Raw genomic sequence first — 19,233 nt, forward strand, 5'->3', positions numbered from 1 at the left:
TGCTGGGCAATGCATAGCGTACAATGGGTGTGCGTTATGTAGCAGACGGAAGAGGGTGAAAGGCGAATTTCCAGCGCCTGAAAAAATGGAATATCTCGGCTAAGGGAAAAAACCCTAACAGAAAATTCTAGCCCTCCAGGTTGGGGGTTGGGCGATGGGCTAACAACTCATTCCCGTAAAATACTAAAGTTGTTACAAATCCACGCGCTATGCCTCGGATCCAGGATGGAACTTACGGAAAACGAAACAGGCTACGGAAACGGACGATGATTTTCGGAACATGGAATATTCAAGGAATCTCTACAAAACATAATATTTTTGAAGAACTAAAAATGAATCGCATAGATATCTGCGCTCTGACAGAAACAAAAAAGAAAGGAACTGGAATGGAACAAAAGGAAAACTACATTCATATCTACAGCGGAGTGAAGAAGGAGAACAGAGCAAAGTCAGGAGTATCATTTGCAATACGCAAGAAATATAAGAAAAGTATAAAAGATTGGGAATACGTAAATGAACGAATTTTAAGAGTAGGTCTAAAACTCTATAACAGAGAATTAGAAATATTTGTTGTATATGCTCCTACCGATGATTCAAACCAGGATGTAAAAGATAAATTTGAGGAAAGCCTAGCGGACACCATCTCAAAAATCAGCAACCGAAAAGAGATTATCATGATGGGCGACTTCAATGCCAGAACTGGGTCAAAGATCAATGACGACATTGTGGGAAGATTTGGCGAAGAAACTGTTAACAACAACGGAACAAGACTTGTGGGACTATGTGAAGCGTATTCCTTACGGATAACGAATGGATTTTTTCAACACAGATCCATCCATAAATACACATGGACGCAGCCAACCCGACAATTGAAATCGATTATAGATTACGTCATCATGAAGCAGAAATCATCAATTGTGACGAAAGATGTACGAGTCTATAGAGGTGCAGAATGTGGAACTGACCACTTTTTACTCAGAGCAGATCTATACTTTCCATATATCTTGAACAACAAAATTGAAGAGACCCAGGAAGAGATTACAGAAGAACACCCGCCTCAGTACAAATACAACATCGACGCACTGAAAGATAATTCAATCTCCTTTCTTTTTAAATTAAGACTGAGCCAAAAGATAACCAATACACAGTTTAATACAAGAACAGCAGATGAAAAATATGATCGGCTAAAAAAGTGCTTACATGAAGCTGCATTCGAAGCGTTAGGGGAAAAATCCTCAAATAACACTAATCACCCTTGGTTTACAGATTCTTTAAAAGAAAAGACGAGGGAAAAAAAAGAAGCATATCAAAAATGGCTCAGTACCAATTGCTCAGAAGACCGAAAAACCTACGCAAGAATAAGAATGGAAACAAAAAAAGAAGTGATTAAAACCAAAGAAAATATGTGGCTGAAGAAATGTGAAGAAATAGACACTCTTATGGGAGGAACAAAAAGCAGAGAAGCTTGGAGAACAATATCAAATACAAGACAAAACGTACAAGAAAGATGCCAGATATCCCTTATAAGTGTAAACGAGTGGGAAACATACTTTAGAAACCTATTGCAAGAGAATAGACAGGAATATGTAAGGCAAACCATCATCGCCCCAAACAACCTGGAACAACTAGAAGATATAACTATTCGAGAACTAGAACTAACGTTAAGAGAAATGAAAAACAATAAAGCTCCTGGTCCCGGAGGTATTCCAATTGAACTCATTAAGCACAGCACGACACAGGCAAAAGAAATTTTAGTTGAAATATTCAACGGATGCCTTTCAGGCAATAGTGGCGTGCCCTCTGAGTGGAAAAACTCCATAACTACCCCTATATACAAAAAGGGTGGTAGAAAAAATTGTAATAATTACAGAGGCATTAGTGTGACCAGCTCAGTTGGAAGACTGTACGGACGAATAATAAAGAAACGGATAGAAAAGGAGTGGCAAGATTCCGAAGAACAAAGTGGATTTAGGGCAGGTAGATCATGCACAGATAACATTTTCTGCATAAGGCAATTACTAGAAAAACGTTCTGCTAGAAATCTAGAAACTCACATGGTATTTGTAGACTTAAAAAAAGCATACGATACCGTTCCCAGAGGAAAAATGTTTGAGGTATTACAACAAACCACTTTAAATAGAAAATACATCCAAACAATAAAAGATCTCTATGCTAATGCAACAACAGCAATTAAAATTGGAACGAAACTTTCAAATACCTTTGAAACTTCGAAAGGCCTTTTGCAGGGATGCTGTCTGTCGCCCACTTTATTTAAAATTTACCTTACACATGTGTTAAAATATTGGACTAGGAAATGCCAAACAATGGGGATACCAGTAGGAGATTCTTATTTGTATACGTTGCTATTTGCTGACGACCAAGTTGTGATTGCTGCTGATAAAGATGACGCCAGTTACATGATTAGAAAATTGAAAGAGGAGTACCAAAAATGGGGTTTGGAAATGAGCATGGAGAAAACTGAATACCTTGTAGTCGGAGGTGATACTGAAGACTTAGAATTAGAAGGGGAATACATAAAAGGATGTGATGAATTTAAATATCTAGGTTCAATTTTTGACAAAAACTCCACATGCGATCAAGATATAGAATATCGAATAAGCCAAGGAAGAAAAGCTATAAAACAGCTAAATGGCATTTGGTGGAGTACAGGACTGCAAAATCAGACAAAGAAAAAAATCTACCAAACTATCGTGGAAGGAATTGTCCTGTACAACTCGGAAGTGTGGGAAGTAAAAGACCGACAAAATAAAAGACTTCAAGCTTTAGAAATGGACGCGCTTAGAAGAAGCTGCAGAATATCTAAACTGCAGCATATCCCAAACGAAGAAATAAAAGAAAGAATGGAAGTAGAAAAGGATATTATAGACAGAATAGAACAAAAAAGATTAATATGGTACGGGCATGTCCAGAGAATGGGACCAACAAGATGGCCCAAGAAAATGATCCAGTATGTACCACCCGAGAGAAGAAAAAGAGGCAGACCGAAGAGAACATGGATACAAGATGTAGAGAAAGCAATGAACAGTAGACAACTCAACGAGGAAGATATTCGTGACCGAAAAGCATGGCGAATAGGATGCGGGAAACGGCGAATGCTGTAGAACACCCGATATATATATGTAGTATTTCTGTATATATTTTCTATAATATTGGTGTACCTATGATCAATTCGACACTCTTCCAATGCCTTAAGTAGTGCGGGTAATTCGATAGTATCAAAGGCTTTATGGAAGTCTATAAACGTTAGAACTAGAGGTCTATTGTATTCAATTGATTTTTCAATCAAGACTTTGATGCACTGTAGGTGGTCATTTGTACCGTAGTTGGGGCGAAAACCAGCCTGTTCTTTTGGTTGGTACAGCTCAAATTTTGCTTCCAATCGATTGGTTATTATTCTGGTGTACAGTTTGTATAAATGGTTGAGTAGAGAAATTGGCCTGTAATTCTCTAGGTTCATGTTGTCACCCTCTTTATGCATAAGAATTGTAATTGAGTTATTCCAAGGTATAGGAATTTTTTGACTATACAAGCAGAGATTGAAGAGGTCTTGTATTTTTTTCAGAAGAGAAGTTCCGCCAAGTTTTATAGCTTCTGTAACTATTCCATCACCTACCGGAGCCTTGTTGTTTTTCATTTTTTGGAGTGCATATTCTATCTCATCTTGAGTAATTTTTGGAATATCCTCAGATCCCTGGTTTTGTACCTTGTGTCTATTTTCTGGATTTATGACATTGTTAACTTGCTTTGTGTATAATATAGTGTAGAATACAAGTATACTATTCACAAATCTCATCTTGATTTTTTGAGAGGAGAGATAGATTTATCTTTCTAAACTTTAGTTTGGAATCGTATTAATAAAAACAGTTAAATAGAGTGATAAAATCATTGTGAAATTATGTAAAAGGAAATATATGATATGCACAATCTGAAACACTGATTAATTCCCAGCTGGTATGTCACAAATCTGCAAACAATACACAAAATCAACAAACACTTCTTAAAAATATTTTGAATACCTTGAATACCTGGATGATATAATTTTCTGTGCGAATAACTTTCTTTTTTAAATATTTTATTTATTTACTTATATCGCTTCTATTAATCTGAAGACGGTATTTTCGTCCACCGTTAAAATTATTTGATGTGCCTAATGAAACAACTTTTAATTCATTCTCTTTTAAAATTAAAAAATTTGAAGTAAACCATCATTAACAACACAAAATTTTTCCATTTCAGTTTTTGAGTGCAGTTTAAAGTATGCTTCTTATCATATCATGAGGAGTCTTATTATAGCTTTCTAGAACTAAAATGAAGGGTGTATTTTCCCTGGGCCGTCTGATCCAAAGTATCTCCCTTATCACTGAAGTTGAGGCTTATTCTTTTTCTGCCCATTGTTGTTTCCTACAACGATGGGCTCTGTAGAAGTTTAAACAGGTCTTTTGCATGGGGTGTCATAAATATGCCAGGGTTTCCTTTTTGTTGCCCATATAATTTTTGTCTTTTGCTGTCCAGGGCCTCGCAGTAGCATAATACATATTTTACAGTTGCTGTTTTCTTATCCCAGAGTCTGCAGTTAAGGACTCCATTGTAAATGCCTATTTTATTCAGGAATTTTCTTCCTGGAGTATACTCTGTCAATATTCCTGTTACTGTTCTCAGTTTGTTCTTGCCTATGTGGAGCAGTTGATCTGGTCTTTTTATACACGGGCCACCAATGAAGATTTTTGCATGTTTGTTTTGGGAATCTCCCAATATCACTCATGACTAATCGTCTACAGCCCTACGTACTACAGCCTGTGGTACTCCCAGAGTCATTGCCGATCACTTTGATTCGTTCGATTGCCTTCTAGCTTGTTGATTTGTTTTTCCGTTACCTTTGATGCCCTGATACCCAGGCAAATGGAATAGCTGTTGATGCTGATAATAATTATAAAATTTTCATTAAAATTTTTTTTCTTATTTTTCTCAAATAGACATTTAAGACTAAGTACCATACGATAAGTAGGTTTTTACTTATTTAAAACTTTCCATCTTTTGTAGGACATATTATATAACAACACAACACCTCACATTATCACATTTTAGGTTTTAAAGACTACAACGTTGACAGTGACAGGCTACCAGGTACAAGTTATCTTCCACCAAACGAAAACACTAATGGATATACTGATGGTAACTGTACAGCAATCCATTGATATTTAAATATTATATGTTATATTTTAAGGTGAACCTGAATTGGAATATCTACCACCCAGTAACGGAAATGGAAATGGCAATGGTCACTCCAACGGAAATGGGAACGGCAATGGCCATTCCAATGGTAACGGAAATGGCAATGGAAACGGAAATGGCAACGGAAACGGTAACGAGATGCTAAAAAACTGTTAAATCTTTATAATACAAGTTGTTTTTTAAGGTTATCCTGGTTTGGCATATCTTCCTCCAAGTAATGGCAATGGCAATGGAAATGGCAATGGTTATAAAAACGGTAACGGTAACGGTAATGGTAATGGTAATGGAAACGGTCACAGCAATGGTAACGGTAATGGTAACGGCCACAGCAATGGTAACGGTAACGGTAACGGCCACAGCAATGGTAACGGTAATGGTGCACCAAACGGACTTTACGGACCACCAAGCAACGGAAACGGAAAGCCAAGACCAGTATACGGCCCTCCAACAAACGGCAACGGTAACGGCAATGGTAACGGTAATGGTCACGGCAATGGTAACGGTAATGGCCGCAGCAATGGCAACGGTAACGGGAATGGCAACGGTAACGGAAATGGCAACGGAAACGGAAAACCAGGTGCTTCATATCTTCCTCCTTCAAATGGAAATGGCAACGGAAACGGCAACGGTTATAAAAACGGAAACGGTAACGGAAATGGCAATGGTAGGCCAAGTGGAACATATGGACCACCGTCTAATACATACGGCCTACCAGTAAACGGAAATGGCAACGGTAACGGTAATGGAAACGGAAACGGTAATGGACATAGTAACGGAAACGGTAATGGCAATGGTAATGGAAACGGCAATGGCAAACTAAATGGATTATATGGACCACCTTCTGCTACATATGGGCCACCTTCTAATACATATGGACCACCTGCAAATGGAAACGGAAATGGTAAAAACGGAAACGGAAATGGCAACGGAAATGGAGGAAGTAACGGAAATGGAAACGGTAAACCCAATGGACTATATGGGACACCATCAAATGGAAATGGTAATGGAAATGGCAACGGAAAACCCAATGGATTATATGGACCACCTACTAATGGGAACGGTAATGGAAATGGCAACGGTAAACCTAATGGATTATATGGACCACCTCGTAATGGAAATGGAAACGGTAATGGAAATGGAAACGGTAATGGTAACGGCCATAGTAACGGAAATGGTAACGGTAACGGCATAGGTAATGGATTTTATCTACCACCTAATGGTAATGGTATCGGAAACGGATATAAAAACGGAAACGGTAATGGTAACGGCCATAGTAACGGAAACGGTAATGGTAACGGCCATAGTAACGGAAACGGTAATGGTAACGGCCATAGTAACGGAAACGGTAATGGTAACGGCCATAGTAACGGAAACGGTAATGGTAACGGCCATAGTAACGGAAACGGTAATGGTAACGGCCACAGTAACGGAAACGGTTACGCTAACGGAAATGGCAATGGTAACGGTAATGGATATCCAAGTGGAGGTCCAAATGGAAATGGCAATGGGGAATCTGACGTAAGTTTTTTGTTCCTACAACTTTTGAATCAATGACCTTAATTAGGCATATAATTGTAATGTATTTAGTAGATCCATAGATCGTATTACAACACTATTTAAAGTGTTGTCAGAAATAATACTTTTGATATAATTCAATCTTTTTTTTCGATTCACTACTATGTTAGTATTAATAAATCGCCACAAGATCTACTTACAATAACAACATTTGTAATGTTTATAAAACGGACAATCTTCATTTACTTTACTTTTTATTCTTTATAGGCAATTTGACTATAGTTCATTGGCGATTCGATACTGGTATGGAAGGTTATCACTCCATCATTTATGCGATCGACCCATACTTGGTAGGCCGATTGGTGAATTATCTCTTGCTATTTTGATCACACGAGTCTCCCCCATTCTACTCATGTGGTTATTGTATTCTGTTTTTCTATTTAGTGTCTATTCGTTTATATAATGTACGTTACATTGTCTTCTAATGACTTCACTCCTGTTCCGATCTCTCAGTGTGTATCGTGTGATTCTTCCCAGTGCTCTCATCTCTGCCGTTTACATTAGTCTTTATGTTTTAGCTGTATATCGGGTTTTGTTTCTGATGCTTGTCATTATTGGGCTTACACTGACTTTATAGATTCTTGACTTCATCTCAGTGATGATATGTCGGTTTCGCCATATAGTGTTATTACTGCATCCTGCCAGTCTATTTGCTTTTTGCACTTGACCTCTCCTTTATTTCTGCAGATCTTCATAGCTGGACAGTGAAATTCCAAGGTATTTTAGTTCCATTACTTATTCAATACTGATTACTAGTATTTTAGTTTTCTGAGTTGAAATTGTCCTATTCAATTTTTTTGCTCATTAATATGTTAAATCTATGGACTAGTCTTTGCAGTCTTAGTCTTAGGCTATCAATATTGCGTCGTCTGATTTTGATGATTTGTCTGATTTCGACACCTTTGATGATTTCATACATGATTAAATTGGAGAGGATACGACTCAATGAGTCCCAATTTCTTATTCCGCTGTCTATCATTCTGACTTTCATTTTGTTGTTTTGAATAGTTTTTATGATATTTAAGGAAACTTTTCTATTATACAGAAGATGGATTATATCTTTGAGTCTTACTCTGTCAATTCATTTGTCATTTATTCTCACGCACATTTTTATTTAATTCGCATTGCCTGGGCCTTTTTTGCCTTAGAAGGCAAACGGGCCTTAGAGGGTCTTTAAATCCAAATTTTAATCAACTTATAACAAAAATATAAAGTTTTACTTAATTTCTTACTTTTTAGGAGCCAGCAAAATACGAATTTGAATATGAAGTAAACGACCCAGAAAGTGGTAATGAATTTGGTCACAAGGAACAGCGTGATGGAGATGTGGCAACAGGAGAATACTTCGTAGCCCTTCCCGATGGTAGAAAACAAATCGTAACATATGAGGCAGACCTAGATGGGTATAAACCAACAATTAACTACGAAGGTGAGTTGACAAAGATAATCAGTTGAAAGCTAATCAATCAGTTGATAATGTAACAATAAAACGAGCGATTCGTATTTATATACGACTTTATTAATTTATTTATACAAGTTTTCTTTACAAAATCTCGCTTAAAACTAACCCTATTTACAAAATTCGCTCCTATGTAAACACCAGCCGTTATTTCTCGAAGATTCTGCCCATCTCTAGTTATTGTCGGGACATTCGGAGAATTGCTCGTCTTCCGCCCCGCTGCATCGCGTCTTATCTAGAAAGATCGATGTGGATCTGCATGTCTGGAGATTAGACCTGTTATACGAGGGTCGGTCAAAAGTAATCTTTTGACCAGCAACTCTAGATGGCCCAGGATGGCGGAATCTACAGGACTCTCCAGCTCTGCATACACCCCTAGAAAAGAAGCTACAGTCTACTGTCTTTGAACGGTATGAAATTTTCGGGTTCATGCAACACACAGTAATTCGTACGCCAGTTTCTCTGAAGACCACTTCAAGCATGCTTCTCACAATCTTCCAATCCAGATTTTCTACTGCATGGCCTATTTTTGGTAAAGCCAAATTTTTCATGTCATAATTACACACGATTTTCTTCAAATTAGTTAGAGCACGCCATATGTTCTCGTAGCTTGGCGTGTCCGTATAAGTCTTTCTGGTCACCATATACAGCAAAGATCGAGGACCATCTTCCAATCGCAGTACTCTTCCAATTTTCGGCTGCTGATTTCTTAACTCATCTAGGCGGCCGAACTTTCTATTGAATACGGACGAGATTCCTTTAGTCATCTCGAGGTCTTGGGTAACACAGTGGGCTAGAGAGGCGTTTTCTGGAACACTAAACAGATCTTGCTGAACTTCTGTGGTCACGTCGAATCTAGCACTCTCTCTCTCTGCGTAATTTGACATAAATTCCTTAAAACTTGGCTGTGCGGCATCTTTCATCTCCTGTTGGAGGACTCGGGCTTCTTCTGTTTCATTTGAGCCAGCATATGGTGCAGGACGATGTATGTGAATACTTTTTGGTTTACCGTTAACCTCTTAATTCTGTATATTACGTCATTTATTTTCTTCTTAACTTCATACGGACCTTCCCATTGTCTCTGCAGTTTAGGACACAAGCCTCGACGACGTTGTGGATTATAAAGCCAGACAAGATCACCTACTTCGAAGCTTTCATTCTTGCATCGAGAATCATATTGATCTTTCATTCTGTCACTGGCTATCTGGATGTGTTGTCGGGCAAGTTCATGAATTTCGTAACTTCAGGCGGTCGACGTATTCTTCGCCTGCAACATGTTCCTCGGAAGGTCTGCAGCCAAACTCTAGGTCGCAAGGCAAACGAACTTCACGACCCAACATCAGGCAGGTTGGTGTCTGACCTGTAGTTTCATTCACAGCCGAACGGTAGGCCATCAGGAATCAATGAATGTGTTGGTCCATCTCTAGTTATTGTCGCGACATTCGGAGAATTGCTCGACTTCCGCCCTGCTGCATCGCGTCTTATCTAGAAAGATCGATGTGGATCTGCGTGTGTGGAGATGGGACCTGTTATACGAGGGTCGATCAAAAGTAATCTTTTGTTACAATAAAGCTAAAATAAAGCTATCAGTTTTGGCTTGAAAATGCTTCTGAATTTCTTCTCTTTCTTACTTTTTGCTCTAAGTATTTTCTTCTTTTTCCTCTTTATAAGCAATTCTGCTTCTTCATTGGCAGATTGATACCTTCATGGAAGGCTGTCACTTCATCTTTTGCGTGGTCGTCTGATTCTTCTTCTAGCGATTGGTGATTTAGCTCTTGCTATTTTGACCACACGGGTCTCTCCCATTCTGCTTATGTAGTTGTTTCATCCCTTTTGTTTATTTTTTTTTCATTTAGTGTCCATTTGTTTATACACTGTACGTTGCATTTTCTTCAAATCTTTTCATTCCTCTTTCCGTCTCTCAGTGTATTTCCTGTAATTCTTCTCAGTACTTTTATCATTTGTGGAGTTAATTATTGTTCCAAGATGTAAACATTTGGCTACTCGATTGACATTGGTTCCGTTTATAATGAGATTCTGGTTATTTCTTTGAGTTATGTCGATATTCTCAAAAATTTTGTCTTCTTGATGTTCATTGTTAGACCGTAATCTTTTCCATACTAAGCTATTCTGATCACCAGTCTCTGAGGATCTTCAATATTTTCGGCTAAGATGATAGTGTCATCTGCATATCTAATGTTGTTAATGGGAATTCCATTTACATTTATTCCAGCTGTTTCACCCTCACCCAAGCAATATTTTATATGATATTTAGGGGAACTTCTCTATTACACAATAGATAAATTACAATCGTAGAGTTTTACTCTGTCAAATGCTTTCTTAAAGTCAATTGTTAAATTTTTAACAGTATGAAAACGTCTAAAAAGCATATAATGTTAATATTTCTATGTATTATTAAATCACATAATGCGTCAGTATATGAACTCAATAAGGTTTACTGTATTATATTCACATAATACAAATATTTTACAGTCCACACCACAAGTTTAATTTATCTACCATAAGATAATCCACCATTCATTAAACTTAAGTTTATCGAAATAATTCTCTTGTCTACTTCTTTTTAAAGTTCCATCTTTTATCGAATATTGGATATCAACATGGCAATTCTTACTTTACTTACAGCAGCTATAAATAGTTGGTTAGAGCTCAGACTAAACCATTCCCTTAGATTTCGTAACCTGGAAATTCGATTTCTTCCTACATCTCTTTTACCTTTTATTTTGCTCTCTACAATCAAATGCAGCAGACTATAACGAGAACCTCTTGATTGTCTGTATCATTTCTTTCCTCTTATTAACCCTATCAAGTACTTTAATGCTAATGCTAATTTTGTCTACCCATGATATTCGTAGCATTCTTCGATAACACCAATGCTCAAAAGCTTCCAATTTCTTATAATCTGTAATTGCTTCAATGTCCAGACCTCAGATCCGTAGAGCAAAGTTGTAAAAACGTAGCAGCGCAACAACCTTATCCTTAGATCCACTCTTAGGTCCTCTACTATGGGTGTCCCCGAAAATAGTGCGTTCCTTAAAGGTATAGGTAGAAGGCACCATGTAGAATAAAAAGTCTTATAACATTTTTTTTCTAAATTCAACCATTTGGCCAAAAAATCAAAATACATTTCGGTATGCAAATTGAAATCTGACAACTATGTATACAAAAATCTGAAGATAGACAATCAAAATTCAAAAATAGTTCCAACATGGGCCTTTAGTATTTACATTAAACCCTGTCTTCCTCCTCAACAAACAAACAAAGTCTTGCTTTGTTTGATTTTCAAACATGGAGTGGTATAATTATTTTGCAGGTGTCTACTTTTCTGACCCATATTTTTGGTGTCAATAACCTAAGTCACTAACAGTTCTTGTACAGTGATGCCAAATTATTAAATTTTATGAAAATAAAAGTTTGCTTATATGGAGAACAATTTTTTTTTTTTTTTTGGAAACGGTTAACTTTAGAAAAAAATGTTATAGGACTTTTTTGTTCTACATTGTGTATTATATCCATACCTTAAAGGAATGCACTATTTTCGGGAACACCCTGTATAATAGATGTCTCATTTTCACAAATTTTGTCCTTGCTGTTTCTATCTTCTTCTTCTTCAGCCTGTGTTCGTCGACTGCTGGACATACATACACTCTGTGTCCATTTTTCGGGATTATCTCGGGCAACATGTCCGACCCATTGCCACTTGAGCCTTGCTATACGTTCTGCGACAGCAGTAATCTTTGTTCTTTCACGAATGTCGATATTTCGAATTTTGTCTCTCAAACTAATCCCTAGCATGGCCCTCTCCATCGCTCTTTGAGTTGTACTGAGCTGCTCTAAGGTTTTCTTTGTAAAGACCATGGTCTCCAGTCCATATGTAGTTACAGGCAAGATACATTTGTCATAAACCCTACGTTTTAGACACATTGGTATATCTCTATTCTTCAAGATAAAGCTTAACTTGCAGAAAGCTACCCACGACAATTGTATTCGTCTTTTTATTTCGGCTATTTGGTTTTCTTTGCCGATTTTAATGGTATGTCCAAGATATATATATATAGTGGTCTACATTTTCAAGACTGACGTTGTCAATAACAAGATTAGTTTGTATATTACTCATTATTTTTGTTTTCTGAAGATTCATTTTGAGACCTATTTTATTTGAGTGCTGGTTTAGCTCCTTCATCATTTGCTCCAGTTCCTTGATATCTGTACTGAATAATACTATGTCGTCCTCAAACCTCAAATGACTCAAACGTACACCATCAATGTTTAGACCTTTTTCCTCCCAGTCGAGCTGTTTGAATACATTTTCCAATGCTAAGGTAAAAAGTTTTGGTGAAATAGTATCACCTTGTCTAATACCTTTACCAAGGCGTATTTTTTCGGTTTTTTGGTCTTCATTGATTTTGATGTGGAATGTGGCCTCTTCATAAATGTTTTTAATGAGTGTAGTGTACCGTGAGTCTATTCGAGCATCTCTTAGGGCTGACAAAAAGGACCAGGTTTCAATACTATCGAAAGCCTTGTGAAAGTCAATAAATGCCATATGTAAGGGTACATTATATTCTGTGGTTTTTTCTACCAGTGTTCTGATGGTTTGTAAGTGATCGTTAGTACCAAACCCTTTTCGAAATCCCGCCTGTTCAACCGGTTGATATAAATCAAGTTTTTGTGTTATGCGGTTGGTTATTATTCTTGTTAGCAATTTGTATAAATGTGACAACAAACTTATAGGTCTGTAGTTTTCAATATTAGTAGTGTCTCCTGTCTAGTGTAAAAGTATTATTTCGGCGTTTTCCCACAGATTGGGTATTCTTTTCTCTATTAGACACCTATTCAGCAAGACTTCCACAACCTCTACAACGGTGTTGCCACTCATTTTTAACATTTCAGACGTTATATGATCCTCGCCAGGAGCTTTTTTATTCTTCATTTGCTGTAAGGCATGTCTAATTTCCGAAGAAGTTATTTTAGGGAGAGTTTCCGAGCCGACGTTTAGAATTGTTCTATGGTCTGTTCCGGGGTTCTGTATAGTGGATGTATAAAGATTCTTGTAGAACGTTTGTATTTCCTTGATTATTTGAGTTTTTTCCGTCACCGTATTCCCCTGTTGGTTTTTGATTTTAGTTATCTTCGATTTTCTATACGGCTTTTCTGCTTTTCGGCTGTTTTTATACGGCTTTTAATCTCTTGTGTTTGCTCTGCGTTTTGACTAACCAATGTTCCTGGATATTTGTATTTATCTACCCTTCCTATCTGGATATTATTAATATGAAGAGTCTCGTTGTCTTTTGGATGTTTTGTAATGACGATGATTTTTTTTCTTTGAGTTCATTTTAATACCATATTTATGGTACACTTTTCGTTCAGCCGTTCCGGTAGGTATGTTTATCAGACTTTGTAGAGTTGAAATGAATATGACAGTGTCATCGGCATATTTTATATTAATAAGGATTTCACCATTTATGATTATCCATCCTTACACTCTCCTAAAGCTTCATGGAAGAAGGCTATAGTCGTGTCTACTGTCTGATACTTTATTATTTGAATTAATGTTTTCCTAAATTTCACCGCCACTATTTTTTTTTACAGAGGGTAATGGAAATGGTAATGGTAACGGGTATCCTAGTGGAGGACCAAATGGTAACGGTAACGGGTATCCAAGTGGAGGCCCAAATGGTAACGGAAATGGCAATGGAAACGGTAATGGCAACGGTAATGGAAACGGTAATGGAAATGGCAACGGTAATGGAAACGGCAACGGTAACGGAAATGGACATGGTAACGGCAATGGGAATGGCAACGGAAATGGTTACCCGAGTAACGGTAATGGAGGGAGTAACGGCAACGGATACAGCTATTGATTGTACTGAATTCGAATTATTTTCAAACAATTTGTTGAATCTAATTTATTTATCTGGTCTATGTTAGCATAAAACGATTGAATGTTCTGTGTCATACACAGTAGGAAATGTAGTATTGTAATATGTTTTAAGTGTGCAAAAGACAGAAGGTACCTGTAAAATTGTAAACGTACCTACAATTCTCAAGCAGATTTTTTACAAAAAGTACAAATTAAATAATATTTATTATTAAAATTACAGTTAAAAGCCAAATTAAGATCAATGAATATTGAGTAAAAAATTGTAACAAATTCATGTGAACCAACGATTATAATGAAACATAAGCTCAATCATATAACATGTATATAGTAATTTAAATAATTAGTTTTAAGTAGATATCTTCCTTATTTATTAAACAATTTTTGTGAAAATCACGACGACTGGAATGGCAAAAGGTATTGATTTTGTAGCGATAAATTACAAATATATTTATAATAAATGATTTTATATATATCTTTTTTGTATTATTAGTAATTCCTTTAAATATTTTACCTATTACGGGGGCAAAGTAAATTGTTCACACAAATAACGAAATCATTAATACTAAAACGGGAAAGTTCCTGGGACTTGACTGTATACCATGCAGTTAAAAAACTATAACGTCGAAGTAAAAAAACTCCTTAGTAGTAGGTACAGTTTAATTAAAAACTTTAAAAATCCAAATGGATCACATAAATTTGTTCAGAACGAACGTTTTCAGTCCATCATCAGTGAACTTGCTCAGTGAATCAGTGAACAGTACTTGCAAACCTAGAAAACCCTTAAAACTCAACGTCGCTACATATAATGCTAGATCCCTGGCAACTGAAGAACGAATTATAGAGATGGAAGCAGAAATGTCGAAAATTAAATGGGATGTGATAGGCGTCAGCGAGGTAAAACAGAGAGGAGAAAGCCTGAAAAAGCTGAAATCAGGTCATTTATTCTATCAGATTGGTAGTGAAACTGAAACAACAGGAGGCGTTGGCTTCTTTGTACATAGAAAGCATGAAAGCAACATCATATCAGTAAAAAGTTTCTCTACTACAGTAGCTTCTTTAACCTTAAAACTAAATAAAAGGTATGCCTTAAAAATCGTACAGGTATATGCCCCAACAAGTGACCATGCGGACTACGAAGTAGAGGAATTCTACGATGACATTGTTCTAGCCTTAAATGATACAACAACACACTATACCATAATATGCGGTGACTTTAACGCTAAAATGGGGAGAAAGGCAGACGATACAGAAACATCACTGGGAAAATTTGGTTTGGGAGATAGAAACGAACGCGGTGAAACTTTACTTAGTTTCCTGCTGGAGAAAAATCTATTTCAAATGAATAGCTTCTTCTACAAAACATCGTAGATGGACGTGGCAGAGCCCAAATGGAAAAACTAGAAACGAGATCGATTTTATAATCACCGACAAGAAGCAAATCTTTAAAGACGTTACAGTTCTAAACCAGTTTTCAACAGGTAGCGACCACAGAATGGTAAAAGCCTCTATAGAAATAGACCTTGGGAAAGAGAGATACCGCATGATCAAAAAGAAGTCCACAACTACCTGGACCGAGCCTAAAAATATAAATGCATTTGAAGAACATATCAACAGCATTCTCGAAAGCGACAGGAATACAGACCTAAATGTTAACACCCTTAATGACATTATAATACAAGCTATAGAAGAAAGCCAGAAGATACACTGCCAAAAGACATCACATAACAAAAGAGTAAGCCCCCAAACACAAGCATTAATGGAAGAGCGGAGAAAAATGCAAAGTAATAGAAATAAAGAACACCACGAACTTAGAGAAATAAGTAAAAGAATACAAAAATCTATTAGGACGGACAACCGAAAATATAAAAACGAACAAATTCAACAAACAATTGAAAATAACAAGAGCCTCAAAGTTCTAAGAAGAAAATTAACAAATGGCAAAAAAGAAATTACCAAATTAAAGGATAGAGATGGAAATATCATCATCAACAGAGATGAATTATTAAGGGTAGTAGAAGACTTCTAAACAGAACTGTACAATAGCCAACAAAACCATGATGAGTCACTAGAAGATTCAGGAAAAAGGTTAGTCAACCAAGAATCGGAATTGATGCCTGATATATCAACAGACGAAATCAGGAACGCATTGAGAAAAATGAAAAGAAATAAAGCTCCGGGAGAAGACAATATCGTTATAGAAGCCGTAAAGATTGGAGGAGACAGATTTTTAAACAACATAAAGGAATTGTTCAACTTATGCCTGCACCAAGGTGAAACACCTACAAGATGGCACAGTGCACTTACCATCTTATTACACAAAAAGGGCGATCCAACAGACGTCGAAAATTACCGGCCCATAAGCCTATTAGACCACCTCTACAAGTTATTCACAAGAATAATAACAAATAGACTGGAAACAAAATTGGATTTTTACCAACCTAGAGAACAGGCGGGTTTTAGGAAAAACTTTGGCACTAACGACCACCTACACTGCATAAAAGGAAATATAGAAAAATCTATCGAATACAACCGACCATTGGTCCTGGCTTTCGTAGACTTTCGTAAAGCATTTGATATGATTGAAATTAACAGCATAATGAGAGCATTTGAGGAAAGTCGTATAGATTATCGGTACTCCAAACTGATAGCGAACATATACAATAATGCAACCATGGCCGTCCGACTACACAAAGATACCAAATCTATAAAAATCAAAAGAGGAATTAGACAGGGAGATACGTTATCTCCCAAACTCTTTACGGCAGTCCTTGAACATGCTTTCAAACAATTGGAGTGGGACGCCAAAGGCATAAATGTCGACGGTGAAAGGCTCTCCCACCTACGATTCGCAGACGACATAGTTCTTATAACAGACAACTTAAAAGAGATTAGAACTATGCTTACTGAGTTAGATGCCGCCTGTAAAAAAGTTGGTTTAAACGTAAATTTTGGAAAGACACAATACATGACAAACCTGGTACCAAGCGAAAATCCAAAAGTCCACGTCAACGAAATAGCATTGGTCCATAAATATAAATACTTAAGGCATGAAATCCAAATTGCCAGGGACAATCAAACTGCTGAATTACAGAGAAGGATTACCTTAGCACGGGCCGCATATGGAGCTCTATCAGACATCTTCAAGAGCAACTTGCCAAATTATTTGAAAAGGAAGACGTTCAACCAATGTTTGCTTCCAGTCATGACTTACGGCGCTGAAACATTATCGTTAACCCAGGCCACAGCAACGAAACTTAGAGTGGCCCAAAGAAGAATGGAACGGTCACTACTTGGACTGACTCTCAGAGACAGGGCCAGAAACGAAGAAATCAGAAGAAGGACAGGCGTCACAGATGTCATAGAGCGAGTAGCATGGCTGAAGTGGAATTGGGCGGGTCATGTAGCCAGAATGAAGGACGGGAGGTGGACCCAAAAAATTACAGTGTGGAGACCAAGAGAAGACAGAAGAAGTAGAGGTAGACCACCTACACGATGGACAGACGACGTCAAAAGGATTGCTGGGAATTGGTTACAGAAAGCACAAGACCGACAAAATTGGAAGAAATTAGGGGAGGCCTATGTTCAACTTTGGATGCAGAAGGCTGGATGATCATGATGACTTGCAAAATAGCCCCAAAATTAGACAATGATTATAATATGTATAATTCAATTTTTATGTTGATTAATAATTTTTAAGGTTGATTAATCTCTGCGAGGAGTATGAACTTAAAATATACAACACATTCTTGGAACATAAGGATATCCATAAATTTACTTGGTACACGTACACTTAAGTCAATCATTGGCTATCTAATCTCGAGACAAAATTCAAAATTTAGCTAGCATCCAGGATGTTACGAGCTTTCAGAGGGGCTGATTGCGGATCAGACCACTGCTTATTAATCGGTAAAATTTATGTTCCATTTATACCGAAACAAAAGAACTCCGAAGAAAAAGAACACAAAAGGAAATGATATGATCCAGAAATAGAAAAATATAATATTAACAGCTTACAACATAAAAGTACACAATATCTGTACCGTAACAGACTTGAACAGAAACTAAATCAAGAACAAAGAACAACCGAAGAAGAATATAATCACATAAAAACATGCATAAAACAAGCAGCACAAGAAGCACTAGGAAACTTAGAAAACGGAAAGAAACCAGAATGGTGGGATAAAGATATCAAGAAGAAAATAGAGAAGAAAAACAACTTACCTACAACGTCTACAAAATCAGGACAACATTGAGATTCAACAACAATACAGGGACCTAAATAGAGAAGTGATTAAAAGAAAAAACGCAACCTGGATAAAAAAAATGTGAATACATAGATCAACAATTAGGAGGAACTAGGAGTTCAGAAGCATGGAAGATGATAAAGAATGTCAGAACATCACAAAAAGGTGGGCAAACAATTAAGAGTATATCTGATGCCGAGTGGAAACAACATTTTAAGGAATTATTATTAGAAAAACGACCACAATACATAACAAGAAAAAGAGAATGATATACAGAGAGAACACGAAATAGAACTAGATAAAAGCAAAGTGGAAGAAGCTATTGAAACTATGAAATCCCGGAAAGCACCCGGGGCTGGAGGAATTAATGCTGAATTAATAAAATATGGACCACCCAAACTATGGGATATGCTTAAAAAACTTTTCGAAAGATGTCTAAATGGAGAAAAAGTACCAGATGAATGGCTAACATCACATATTACTCCTATACATAAGAAGGGACCGAAAAATAACCCCAAAAACTATAGGGGAATCGCAGTCATCAGCACCATTGGAAGATTATACTCCAGGATATTAAGAAATGAAATAGAACAAGAAATTCAAGGAAAGCAACTTAAAGAACAAGCTGGTTTTCGTGCGGGACGTTCAACCATAGACAATCTCTTCACTTTAAAAATAGCACTAGAAAAAAGAATACAGAGAAATCAGGAAACCCACTTCGCTCTTATCGACCTAGAAAAAGCCTATGATAGTGTCCCCATAATAGAACTATGGAAGTCAATGAAAGACATCGTTAT

The 19,233-nt window shown here is 36.9% G+C and overlaps 1 protein-coding gene across 1 annotated transcript; it reads left to right on the plus strand.

Annotated features, from left to right (window-relative positions):
- Window positions 1–23: 23 nt before the first annotated feature.
- LOC114340672 (pro-resilin-like) lies at window positions 24–14,612 on the plus strand. The gene is made up of 6 exons (XM_050660110.1): window positions 24–27; window positions 5,107–5,193; window positions 5,246–5,383; window positions 5,438–6,771; window positions 8,068–8,257; window positions 13,901–14,612. Exons 1-6 carry the CDS (start codon window positions 24–26, stop codon window positions 14,170–14,172), a joined length of 2,025 nt encoding a protein of 674 aa, XP_050516067.1. The 3' UTR covers window positions 14,173–14,612.
- Window positions 14,613–19,233: the final 4,621 nt, after the last annotated feature.

This window comes from Diabrotica virgifera, chromosome 9 (genome assembly GCF_917563875.1).
Source record: "Diabrotica virgifera virgifera chromosome 9, PGI_DIABVI_V3a".
NCBI lineage: Eukaryota > Metazoa > Arthropoda > Insecta > Coleoptera > Chrysomelidae > Diabrotica > Diabrotica virgifera.